Source organism: Watersipora subatra, chromosome 9 (genome assembly GCF_963576615.1).
Source record: "Watersipora subatra chromosome 9, tzWatSuba1.1, whole genome shotgun sequence".
NCBI lineage: Eukaryota > Metazoa > Bryozoa > Gymnolaemata > Cheilostomatida > Watersiporidae > Watersipora > Watersipora subatra.
Window position 1 is genome coordinate 50,983,962 of NC_088716.1, and position 13,705 is coordinate 50,997,666.

Here is a 13,705-nt window from a genome sequence, read left to right on the forward strand (position 1 = left end):
AAAGAGACCAACAGACTAGAGACAGGTAATGCCGCAACTCGAAGACAATAGCCGATATCAACTATAACAATGATAACAACTACATCATTTCGCGTGTATTCTTTTCTGAGCATTTTTACCGCGATCACGTTTTGTCAATTTTAATCTAGAAACATCCTGGTAGTAAGATCACCTCAAACATCAAAGACAATTGCTAATGATATAAAAAATATTGATACTTTCTGATAAAATCTACAAAATATTTGTGTAGGTTCTTCTTTAAATTGCTAAAGTGAATTATTCTATTGGTCTATTAGTTTATGCTATAAACAGTATTTCATCTAACAAAACCTTTAGAAATGCTCTTTTGGCTAGAAGGTAAAATGCAGGTGTGGTCTTACTTTCAATACTTTTCAGAAAAAATTTGTTTGAAAGTGTTTTTGCCTTGAATAGCCAATAGAAGATTTATTACAAGGTTAAAGTTGTTTAAAAAACGAAGCCGATTGTTTAGCAGTCTTTAATCATATCTAAAGGAATGGAAAGTTCAATTCTCTCATTTTTTAATTAAAAACTCAGTTTCGACACTCTATCATCATATAGAGTATCTCCTAGCTTCCTATACAACTAATATAGCGTGTTTCCTGTACCTCTAGAATAGAGTGCTCCCTGTACAACTGTTTTAAAATGTCAAGTATTGGCCTTCCAATAAAAGTACGTGTACTGACTTACTGTTCATACATGCATGTACTGTAGGCTGATGAGCTGATCTTCAGCTGATCTTCTGAGGTCCTAATTACACGCATTACCTACTCGGACAATGCGATGTGCAGCCAACTATGTTTGCCAAAAGAATCTAACACCCAAAGGCCAGCTATTTTTACTAATAGTCATAGAAAAATGGTGCCATGATAGGCTTCTGACAGTAACAGGATGTGAAGAAAAACGCAATAGCTTCATAAATCTCAAATGGTATAATTTCCGTCCATTTATTAGACATTTTAAGCACATATAGTCTAGAACATTTGATTTCCATCAACCTATGCCTTTGCCAACTTTGAGTTTGCATGTACTCAAACCTCTACATTCTCAACTAGTTTAAAGAGAATACGATTACCAACTTTGAATCTAATTAACTTTGATTAAATGGATCTTGTGAAAGATTTTGTTCAATCCATCTTTTTTAAAAACAATTGTTGTCAATTATTAAACACTTCTGAAATGCATACGCCCATGCAATGCATCCATGGCTAGCACTGTTTTAACCTATGTTATCAATATCTGTGAAGAGTCACACTCACTTATAACAATCAGGGATAAAGAAGTGAGAGGCGACAAAAAATGCCGCAACAGAAGGCATGTATGTTTAAAGAACAGATAGGAAAATGATGCAAAGCAGGAATGCTAATGCACGGTCATTGAGTATACAACTCCACATTTACACTTGAAATTGAAGCAACTTGTAATTGATACTTTCCATGAGATTCACATGATTTGATATTAATTAGTAGTATGTCAGAGAATATGACATTCTTTTTGGAATGCAGCAACCTGTGAAGCAAATTCGGTCTTTCTTCACAGTGTATCAGGTATAAAATCATATAATATATGGCTGGAAAGCTTTTTCATTCAAATTAGCAATAAAAAAATTTCCGAGACCTAAAAATTTAAAAACAAACTTGATTTAAAATGAAATTACGGCATAACTGATCTGACTTCAACTTGTAAAGGTAAATTTACTGTGTATATGGAGTTGCCTTCTAATGACCAAATGCATTTGGGAGTAGCATAACATAGAAATAGAAGATGAGATAGCCAGAGTGAACTTACAGACAAGCCTGTACATGAGATGGGACGAGTGTCACTAACCTCAACCTTTTCGACTACTTGCTTCCCAAATGAGCACACTTTAGTTGAGCAACTGATGGTCATCTGCTTGGCACTTTCATACCTACAAGGGGAACAACTCCAAACAATCGACATGGTCCCTAGATTGTGCTTACAACTCCCAAATATTCAGTATAAAATATCACAGTACATCAAGCCACGGATCAAATAACTACACTTGGCCAGATTACGCGATCCTATGACTTCTGATGCCCAAAAATAAATGTTTATATGATATTATTTTGCTACCAGATGTTCAGGAAAGATGAATACGGTAGAATGTCACACCTATGCTATGATACCTAACCTCATCTTTAAAGGTTGACTTGCAACAAAATTCACATTACAGTTATTTGGTATCATAAGATTCACCATGTCTTACTCTGTTGTGTTGTAGGTGCAAAATATATGGAAATGTGATTACAAGTTCTTAAAAACTAAAAAACGAACAGTTAATCGCAGCCACACGAGATCGCCGTAATTTGAAGTCGCTTTCCAAAACGGCTCAAATGGGACGTAGCTGTTACAGGATAGTTTCTGTTTACACTTTCATGCAACCTCATTCGTTGAAATATTTTCACAAATATACTTCACGTATTCAATAAAACCATGTCTATTGTTCTTACGCGTCTGTTTTATCGTCATTGTAATGCTGTCACTTTTAGCACTGATATCTTATAACTTACTTATCTTACTTAACTTTGCGAAGTATCGGGTCACGTGATCAGATTACGACTTGACGATTGAATAATGCCGAAACAAAACTGTAAAGTAGCGAGCATCTATATTTGATATGGGTTCTTCGGTAACACCCGAAGTGTTTGTCATAAACTAGTACTACGATAAGTTTTACATTGAGCTTTTTATTGGCCTTTCAATTCACGTGAAAACATCACATGACAAGACGATAACCAAACTGTAATGACAACGTCAGAGAAATAAACAGATTCCAATCTCTGGCGGCTTTTCGTTTTTGAGCTTTTAAGAGCTTGTAATCACATTTCCACGTATTTGGCACCCACAACACAACAGAGTAAGACATGGTGAATCTTTTGATATGAAATAACAGTAATGTGAATATTGTTGCAAATCAACCTTTAAATAAACAACTTTAAGGAATACTAACTGGCTAGTGACGCCATAAAAAGCACCGCTCTCCTCCGGCACATTCGTGTTCAGGTCGGCCCAGAACTTGACTAGAAAGAATGCATTGGCTGGCCCCTTCTCGTACAGGTCCTTTAAACCGCCTTTCTTGTCGGGGAATTTGTCATATATCTGTCGGATGTCAACAACCTCGAGCTGAGGATCCGCAAAGGTTGGTACTGTGCCACCGAGCTGGACAAATATGTGCTTGTTCACCTGCCCAAAAAAGGTATGCTCGTTCACCTGCCTACATGATATCAGCCTGTTCATCTGACAGCAAAGGGCTTTTCCCCTGCTCACAACAGCAATGCTCGTCCCCCCCCACAGGACATTACAAAGCAATCATCTAACGATTTAATTGAATTGTTTATATCTAAAAACTCTTACCAAAATAGAAATTTCCACTCGAGTGATTTGAGATTTATGCAAATTTGGTTTCAAATCCAAAAACAGGTGTTTGTGGTGAAGGAGAATTCTTCAAAATCCAGTTATATTTAGCAAGCAAACCCACAATTTATAATGCTGATGCAAGAACTTACCACCCTATACCTTTTGTACCAAGAATTTCTTTCTCCCGCTATGAGTAGTTCAATGCGAAGCGTTCATATCTGACTCGGGTGATACCAAAATATACCTGAACATGGAATTTTTTCAGCACAAACACCCAATAAATAGGAAAAAAATTGTATAGAATTGTTAGAATATATGATTCTTGCTACTATAACCCTGTAGTAAACCCCGCACACATTTAGAAGTTAAAAACAGTGAATTGCTAAGAGCTGAGGCTGTACTACAACCCTGGCCTACTAATCGCTGCCTTACTGTTTCAGCATCCCGCTGCTGCTCAAGAAAGGCTGAGAAATCGCAGAGTCGGAGCTTAGGGCCGGCAATGCTTCGACCTTCCCAAGCCTCGCCTCCGCTCGAAGGTGATATTGGTCCGGCGGATGAGACGGCCACCATATGAGGGTTGATTGAAGGCTTAATGTCCATCATGGTGTTACCGCCGTATCCGCCATTTGTGTAGCCTGGCTTGAGCCTACAAGACAAGATATAATGCTCGTATGATAGCAATTAGCTAATATGAAGTACACTAGCGGAGTTGTCATCTTCTGCCTCACTCACGGGTTTTACAAGCAGAACAATAAAACCTTAAATATTTTGCTATATTTTTTTGTGATTTTTGAATATTTGCGTTTTTATTTTACAAACGCAGCAAGTATGTTGTCATTCCTTAAAAATTAAAGTACTGGCAATATTTGAAGCAAATTATTCGTTTATTTTGTTAAATTAAATACACCAAATGTTATATGGTACTGCAATATAAGCAGTCAACTACATTGTACTGTGATACATGCACACACGCATGGACACAACCATACACTTGAGTGTAAGAATGACACTTATTAAAAAAATCCATGACCTTGGAGTCGTGTAGTAACAAGTATAGGGCACATTTGTTTAACAAACGCGTAGCTTAACTAAGTTGACCTACCGTACTTTTCGGACTATTAGCCGCTACTTTTTTTTGATGTTTTGAGCCATGCGGCTTATATAAGGGTGCAGCTAATCTGTGGTTTTTCTTTCACCGCTAGGACGCATTAACCGGAATCTCCGGTTAGTGCGCCTCTAGCAGAGAAAGAAAAAATGAAACAATGCCTGACGGTACTGTTCCGTTAAGCACTGGATTAAAAAGCGTTGGTTAATACGGAACAGTGCCCAACGGCACTGTTCTATTTTTGCCAGCAAAGTTGCTGCCGTGTTAAACAGCACCGTCTTGAGTTCTGCAGCCTATACAAAAGGTGCGGCCTAAGTATTGTTTTATTATCGTTTTTTGGAAAATAAAGCAGATGCGACTTATATAAGGGTGTAGGTAATAGTCCAAAAAGTACGGTATATGAATGAAGAAAGCAACGATGAACAGCAGAGCAACAAAAAGCCAACAGAGTTGGAGAGAACTGAAACGAGCGGTCAAGCATTTGAACAGGCTCAATGGAAGGATGAGCTCAAGAGTGCATGAATGAGTCAGTGTGACACCCTCTGTCACCTGTAGCTGCCAATCACTTGAGCTCCATGTATCAATCTGGACTAATAATTTAAAAGTTTAATCAAGGTTAATTCAATTTGAACTTTGTTAGAGCTAATTTAGTCCATGGTGATGAATAATGTCAAATCAGGACATGCTGCTCTCAAACCTACTGAGATATAAATTTAGCGCTTCCAATTTTCTTATTTTATTTCTAGAATACCATTTTAACATTTTAGTAGTTGTCTTCAATGTTCTATTTTTCTAGCCCAACCATAGTTTGGAGAAGCTCTCTAACATGGAATTACCGTAAAACCTCTAATTGAACGCCACCCATTAATTGAACGCCACCTCCATTTGACCGCCACTTTGACATCCTTTGATTTTTACAAACCCATCATAGCAATGGATCAGTAGAAAAGTGTCCACAAAACGGTACTACTAATTATGACTCAGAACAATTATTTCTTTCGTTGTTTCTGTTCGTACTATAGTACATTTTTCAACTCCAAAGTTTTGTTTTCTTTTGTTGAAACTTTGAAAGCAACACAATAAAAATAATTAATAACTTTATCAGGTTAATAGAAGTTCTTTATTTAACGCGATTTTGATACTTCGACATGTGTGAAAAACGGTTTACACTCACAATGGTATATGAGCAACTGGTTTTAGGCTACAAGTTGTGCTTAGCGATGCGGCTAAGTTTATCATTTGTGCGAAATGCACTGCGTAAAAAATTGTTTGGACACTAATATCGCCTAGTTCAGCGGTGCAGAAGATTTGAGGTGAGAAAACAGTGTGGAAGGTATTGAAAAGCCAGATATTTGTTCCATCGAAAGCAACAATTTGAACGCAACTGTCCGAGCAAACGATGCAAACATTTTTGTTTCAACAATGTTAATATTTGTTTCTGCATGTATTTTATGTATAGTTTGTTTATGTCACTTGTCATTGATTATGTATGTTTGTAGCATTTGATAGATTATTATTATTATGTAACTTATAAATTTGCAGATTTATTGCATACTATTTGATAGCATCCTTGCAATTATCTTAACACGGCTTACAATGGATCGATACTCATAACTCCTCTTCAATCGCATATAAAGAGCCAGTTTAGGCCGCAAACTGTAGCAAACATATCAATGAGTGCAATGAGCTTTATGCTACATTGTTAAAGGTTGACTTGCAACAAAATTCATATTACAGTTATTTGGTATCAAAAGGTTCACTGTGTCTTACTCTGCTGTGTTGTAGGTGCAAAATAGTTGGAAATGTGATTACAAGCTTTTAAAAGCTAAAAAACGAACAGTTAATCGCGGGCATCACGAAACTGCCGTGGATTGGAATCCCTTTCCAAAACGGCTCAAAATGGGTCGTAGTTGAACACGATGGCTTTTGTTTACACTTTCATGGAACCTCATTTGTCGAAATATTTTCACAAATATACTTCACGAATTCAATAAAACCATGTCTATTGTCCTTACGCGACTATTTCATCGTAATTGTCATTCTGTCACTTTGAGCACTGATATCTCAAAACCTACCGTAAAAATTCGTTAAATTTTTTAACGTTAGCTTGAAAGAGTGCATATCATCCTCAGATAAACATGAGGAGCCTGTTGGTCACCTGTGATAGTCGAAAATGCTGCAGATATTGTTCGCGCTATTTGGCAGGAACTATGGGTCATATGATCCGATTACGACTTGATGATTAGACAAAGCTGAAACATAACTAGCGTAGCAAAGTTGCGAGCATCTATAGTTGATAAGAGCTTTCTGGTAAAGCCCGAAGTGTTGTACAAAACCTTATTGCATTGAGTCTTATATTGGCCTTTCATTTCACGTGATAACATTCCATGTATGTCAAAAAAATAACCACGATGTTTGAGTACGTCACTGAAATAAAAATATTCCAAACTACGTCGCTTTCATGATGGCTGCGATTAACTGTTCATTTTTTTTAGCTTTCAAGAGCTTGTAACCACATTTTCACCTACAACACAGCAGAGTAAGACACGGTGAACCTTTTAATACCAAATAATTGTAATGTGAATTTTGTTGCAAATCAACCTTTAATGGTTATGTCAACCTTTAATGCCGCATTGTCCGTAAAAGGGTTACATTTATTTTCCCTAAATTCTGACGAGCTAATGGAAAAATACAACGTCAGCCTCTATTTGACCGCCACCTTTACAAAAATAGAGCGCCATGGCATTCAAATAGAGGTTTTACGGTAAGCAGTGCTCAAGACAAGTTTCTCATTCTTCTGCACGTGATAAGCTGATGCACTTTGTGAGCGATAATCAACTTCTATTATTGTTAAATTAAAATAATGTATTAGTGCATCATTACACAAGTTTGATTGAACCTTCATTGCAGTACAGTCATACCTTCCATACGAGTGCCCCAACATACGACAAAACCGATATACGAGCAGAAGTCCGAGCAAGTTTCTTCCCTGAAACACGAGTAATCTTTATAATCTATAGTAATCACTATAGGGCCAAGTATGCAAGAGACCGCTTTCGAGAACAGCATCGAACAGTCTTCTTCGTTACATCAGTTTGAAAAAGTTTCAATAAGGTCGGCTAAAAGTAATAGCGAAGGCGAGGCAAAACAGACAAAACCAGAAACGAATCGACAATAAAAAATTAAGATGACTAAATTAAAATAAGTTAAAAGATTAAAACTTACTTCAAGTATGTGTGTTTAGTAAGCCACATTCATTTAAGTTAAATTCAAAGTTTCTGTTACGTAGGGTCACAAAAGTTTAGTGTACCAAATGAGTTGCTGTCAAGTTTTTCTGAAGATTTTAACAATAAATAAATACTTGTTACTTTGTTAGCGTAGGTACTGAATTACGACAGTTAAAACACACTTTTCCACTGTAATATCCTGTTTTATGCTATTTTATATAGAAAATAGTATCTTTAGACACACATAAATTGACATTCAACTCAGTCTAAGAACGTGGTAAGCTCGTATGTCGTAGTATTACTGTACGATTGTTGACCTACTTTTGACTACTTTGAACCTACCAGCTTACTATGTAGCGTTTTTTTAATACAAATCTGCTGAGTGTGATTAATGCGTTTGACAACAGAAACATGTTAGTACTGATTGACCTTGTGTAGGATTTGTCCAGCTCAACACATTTCACTCTAGTGAATCTGACAGAACTTTCAGATGACACACCATGGCATTAAGTAGCTCAATAACGAACTCCTGACCCCAATCACAGCCGACAGCGGTGAAAGCGAACCGTGTGCATCGGTTACAGACTTACATTGGAGGCTTAGGTAATACATACTCATGGCTCTGTGATATGGGCACCACCCCATGCACAGGACTCCATCCTCCCGCATGGGGTGGTTGGGGATATGGCGCCCTCATTCCTGGATGGTGCGTAGGAAGGTTTGGGTGCATGTGAGACATACCCGCACCCGGCCTCTGTAAAGCAGAAGCCGAGACTATCTGAGCTGACGACATTGTATTGAGCGTGGCAAGTGCTTTTTCTTTCGTGGACTGAAACTGTAAAAACGAAATAGTTCACTAGGCAACTGTAAACGCGATGGCCTTGAGCAAGCTCTTAGCTATGGAGCTGTTGAGCGCAAGAAGCTTGGTTATAGCTTGCGAAGAGAAGCCAACCCGCAGTCCACATTCCAAAAAATATCTCAGGTAGTTTTGGATAAGAAAAAGCACATTTGACCAGCCGCTTGATGCTTGTTAAAAATAATAAATAAAGTTTAACAGAGGAATTGGAGCAAATAAGACAGAAAGCATAGAATAACGCTTGCATAGGAAGTTGTACAAATGCATTGTAGTAACAAGCAGCATGAGACAACTCCTCGTGTTAGTTATGAATGCATTTTCATGAGCCAGCATTATCTAAATATTAGAGATACTCTCACATGGGTAAAAAGTCATTAAATGCCATATTTTGTTCCAATAAAAGCAATTTTAAAATAACATTATTGTAATGGCCAAAAAACTGAACGAAAGTGATATTCTCTGTTATTTTAGTATGCGCCCAGAGTTATTCAGATATTTTGTTACCAAAGAATAAAACTACATACTCATTTATAAAATGCAGTCTTTACTGGTCATCAAAATATTGTTTGACAAAATTGTTATGTGTCACAAGGGGACTTTCTAAAAACTGCTCATCAAAATGCACTCTTAAGTGGAAGAGACAACTCCCAAGTTAAAAAATATCCAGGTCCTAAGATCTCCAGAGAATGCCTAGACAAAATGACATTTTAAAGCGTTGTGGTGTTCATACAACACTGGCTTAAGTTATGAGAGGCTGTTATTGAAAGCAAGAAAAGCAAACAACCAGAACATGAACTGATCAGAGCAGCGGTGTTGCGATGGCCGTGTAAACAAGTGCGTATATTATATGATACATAAGTGACAGGGAGAACAAGAAGAATGAGTTCTCCAAAAGCTTAGCTATAAATAATACAAACAGCAAGCGAGACACTAGATAAAAACTGCAGTTCGCTCACTTTACTCCAAACAAGCACAATTTAACCAAATGTTGTTTATCCCTGTAGAAACACATAAAGCCATGAAACCATTACTTATATAGAAACAAAGGGGACAATAAATGGCTTACTCCAGGAACAGTTTTGAGCTGACCCTGTATGTCCTTGGTTTTACGCCTAGCCAGGACTTGGATATGACTGCTAACTTGCTTTCGTGACCTTGTCTTTCCAGTTCGAAGCTTTATGTATCTGGCGATGAGCTCGTTACGACCTGTAAACATCGAGAACACTAGTGTCAGAAAAAAAGATGACAACTCCATAACGCTTTGTCATAATGCTCTATAATCAACATTTGCCAAGTAGCCTAACCTAACTGGTTAAATCTCTGTACTTTTTATAGGACGCAGTGTCATCATGCTCCATCCACCTCTTAGTACGATGATCACAACTTTAAAACTAATCTATTTAAGCAAAACGTTTGAGTAGTTATCACAACATGGCTAGATTCTGAAAAACTGCACAAAAACCTATCTCCATGTAAGTTAATCTTGTTTCTGTCATGTATATTTTATTAAATACAAATAATAGACAATCTAAATTTACAATTCATTTTATTTTATTTACTTAGAGGCAAGATGTCAAAAGAACTTTAAACAAAGAGAGGACAACTTTAACAAAACCATGTTTGTTTTGAACTTAGTCATTTTGTGTTTGTGATTTAAATCATTAAAGCCCTAAAACATTATGAAAGTTGTGCACTTGTTTTAAATTAAACGTCAAATAAATTTCAATTGATACTTTGAATGGTTTTGGATGCTGAATAACATTGTGGCACGGTTTTAGGCCTAGTTAAAGAATGCACCGCTTAATTAATTATTACAAAGATCCAAAATGATACGAAAACGCCAATTTGTCACATACCAACCAAAGGTCATAATCAGATAAATATCTGTCAGCAGATAAGACCTTCTCATTTACCTACAACCTAAAAAGGATTAAACCGTCTTCAAACGGCGAGTAAATTGTGTTGTGTCTGGAAGCTCATGTAACAACAGGATATACATGTATTAATTGCTTTTAAATGCAACAAGACCAATGAGCAGCTGATAATGAAAACAATGAAGCGTAAGTAAGTGACACATAAAATGACTTTCAATTACCTATCGGTAATCGAACTATAATTACATGATGTGAATAAATAATTAGCTGATTCGAGGGAATAAAAAAGCAAATATTGAAAGAAGCAGCATTCCGATGGTCATTAAATGTGTTAACAATCTAATTAGCGCCGACGGACAATGCAAATCGATAGCCTATATTCCTACACAGTCGATAGTTATATAATTAGCCGTGCCTTATTTAGGTAAATATCGCAATGTTTGTATCTACTCGTTACTCTCAATTGTGCGCAGTGACGGGACAGTTCGCTTCGATAAGATCAATAATTTGTTCGCTCCATTGACCATGACTCTGTCTATCAATAATCAAAGATTGAGCAAAACATTTGCGAGGTCACTCGGTAGATCCCCAGCAAAACTTGAGACAGAGGTTAAAACAAAGAACTAAAACTTAAAAAATATGCCCTAGTTTAGCCAGCAATACACGCCTCCACCTCGTGTAGGCATGGAACTTGTCCGAGCTAGCATTGGCGATGGTTTTAAAAACTTCAGACGATTCAAAGCATGATTTGCAACCAAACATGATTGACCAAACGATTTTGTAAGTTTAATTATACGACAAGTCAATTACCTACCCTAATCTATCCAATCCAATGGGGAAAAACAAAGCAAACAGATGAAAGATGCATTCCATTATTTGTAAGATTGGCAAGCTACAAATAATTACATCTCTAGATAGATATTTTTGCTGGGGCATGCAAAGACAATGCCTTGCATTGCAACGCCGCAACGCATTACAATAATGGATTGGTTAGTGAGCCAACTACCACAGCAACTCATAGAGAAGACCAATAAGAATGGCATTGATGGAATAGCAAGGAATATGTAAATAATAGAAAAGATAGCAGACATATCACACATAAAACACATATCACACATAAGACACATGTCTCACATAGGACACATGTCTCAAATACTCTTCTGCACTCTTTTACACAAAACACAGCTGATTCAAAACGAGACGAAAAACTACAAAATCCCAAAACTCTTAGAATATCGTGATGCCCACACTGAGCAGTGAGCAGCTGCAGGATAATTTCTTATAAACAACAAAGATTATAAGAAATTATCTGCCCATGACCTTCGCGTTTCCACCAGTCATTCATGAAAAACATTATTTTTGGCTCTGAAAGGTGCTCAGCAAAATCGTTTGAAAATTCCCAAGTGCTGAGATGATATGATTATACCGGTGTTAAGCGGTCGGTTATGAGCATGAAAAATGAATGTATGAAACCAAAGTAGCTTCCTAGCAAATTTAAATTAGTCATCTTTTCGATTTTTTTTATTTGAGAAACCTTGTTACAGCATTGAGATATACAGCATACACTGCAATATTATAATATTGAAATAGCCAAAGAAATTAACACGATAGAGCACCCTACCGCAAATAACCTTCTAACAAGCATTCTATATATAAGATTTAACAACAACTAATAGACATGGTTCATGGTGACTTGTAAGAGAATATTTTTCATCATACGTTTCATTAAACAATTAAAGTAGCCTTGATCAACCGTGTATACATCTTATATATAATGAAAACCAATGCTCTGTTTTAAATTTATAAATATGCTACGAAGCCAACAACACTGCATATGAGGAAGAAAGTTGTATCTGACCCATGAAACGTCTCTAGTTGGTTGAATAATTGTAACCTTTAGAACTCAAAATGACCAAGTTACTTAAGCTCTAATAATAGTGTCAATAAAACCTACCATACATCTTTCCTTCATCTGAGAGAATAATCTTTCGTCTGCCACACGGAGGATAGATGGCGAGCGCCTCCTGAAAACTCTGTTCGATCTCTGGTGACCAGACGCCTTCCGCGTCATTTGATCCATCGTCTTCCATATCGTCGTCCTCCTTCGAGCCATTGCTCATACCGCTGACACTGGGGATGGACTCACTACCGGCTGGAACTCCCGATCCGTTGCCCCATGGGGCCGAAGCAGACATGTTTAATACCTTGCAAGAGAAGATTAGCCCGAGGTTAGGTAAAGACGTGCACTCGTCTAAGGCAAGAGGAGAGATGTGAAGGCAGCAACACTTATGCGCTGTATTAAATCAATAGAAGAAGTACAACAATGAACAGCAGCCCACCATTGTTCCTAACAATGCAATGTAACCAGTAGCCAAGTAAAGGTGAGACATGGTAAAAGAAGGCAACTCTGAAACTTTAATAAAATGTTTTCAGTTCCATAGCTTGTTTACTTGATAATAGGAAACATTTCCATCTATCTTATGGTTTGCACAGCCCAAAAACTTCAACTATTAAGCTCTACTTTTCTACCGATTTCCTAAATACAGCAATATAAATCATGATGCCAAAATACTATTCTTTTGCTGTGTTTCAACAAAAATGTATGATAATGTTGCTCAGGTACAGGATAGACGCTTCTTCCAGCGTATCACAAATTCATACAATATGGAATATAATTAGAATGTAATGGTTAGGACTATTATAATACTCTAGAGGTTAGAGAGATAAGATAATACAAGGCATAGACTTAAATACAATTTTACAAATAAAAATGCTGACAAACTATTTGAAGTTTTTAAGCAAGTGTATATTTGCGTGTAGCCCAGCTTCTGGTATGTAACAACATATTTCTGGGCTTGGAATGACAGCTGGCTGCACCCAAATTGCGCATTCCGTGTATGCAATAAAATTTCAACATCTTGCCATGCAATTCGCAGCTATTAGAGGCTATAAAACTCCAACATAAATTAAAAAACAAACACAAACTTTCTTAGAAAGACACACTTTACGATTATCAATAAACTTTCGAACTGCATAACTAAAGCCTGGTTTCCATATGACAGCGCAAGGCGCGCAACAAGGCGCACGACGTCGTGCGTAGGCTAGCTGTGATGTGGAAACGTCAATGCGCGACGATCGCGCGACGTGTCTACGCTGATCGCAAGGATCCAACAGAATGGATCCTTGCGATGGGTGCGCGCGATGATATATCCCACAATACACCGCTCGACCTTTTCAACATATCCCA

At 37.2% G+C, this 13,705-nt stretch overlaps 1 protein-coding gene across 1 annotated transcript in view; it reads right to left on the reverse strand.

The window, feature by feature from the left end:
• Positions 1-13,705, reverse strand: part of LOC137404706 (transcriptional enhancer factor TEF-1-like) — a 67,767-nt gene that overhangs the window by 35,483 nt on the left and 18,579 nt on the right. The window contains exons 3-8 of the mRNA XM_068090940.1: positions 12,413-12,662; positions 9,651-9,790; positions 8,343-8,563; positions 3,829-4,042; positions 2,990-3,222; positions 1,846-1,927 (exon numbers count right to left, since the gene is read on the reverse strand). Of these exons, the coding sequence (XP_067947041.1) occupies positions 1,846-1,927; positions 2,990-3,222; positions 3,829-4,042; positions 8,343-8,563; positions 9,651-9,790; positions 12,413-12,653 (1,131 nt within the window). The 5' untranslated portion in view covers positions 12,654-12,662. The remainder of the gene's footprint in view (positions 1-1,845; positions 1,928-2,989; positions 3,223-3,828; positions 4,043-8,342; positions 8,564-9,650; positions 9,791-12,412; positions 12,663-13,705) is intronic.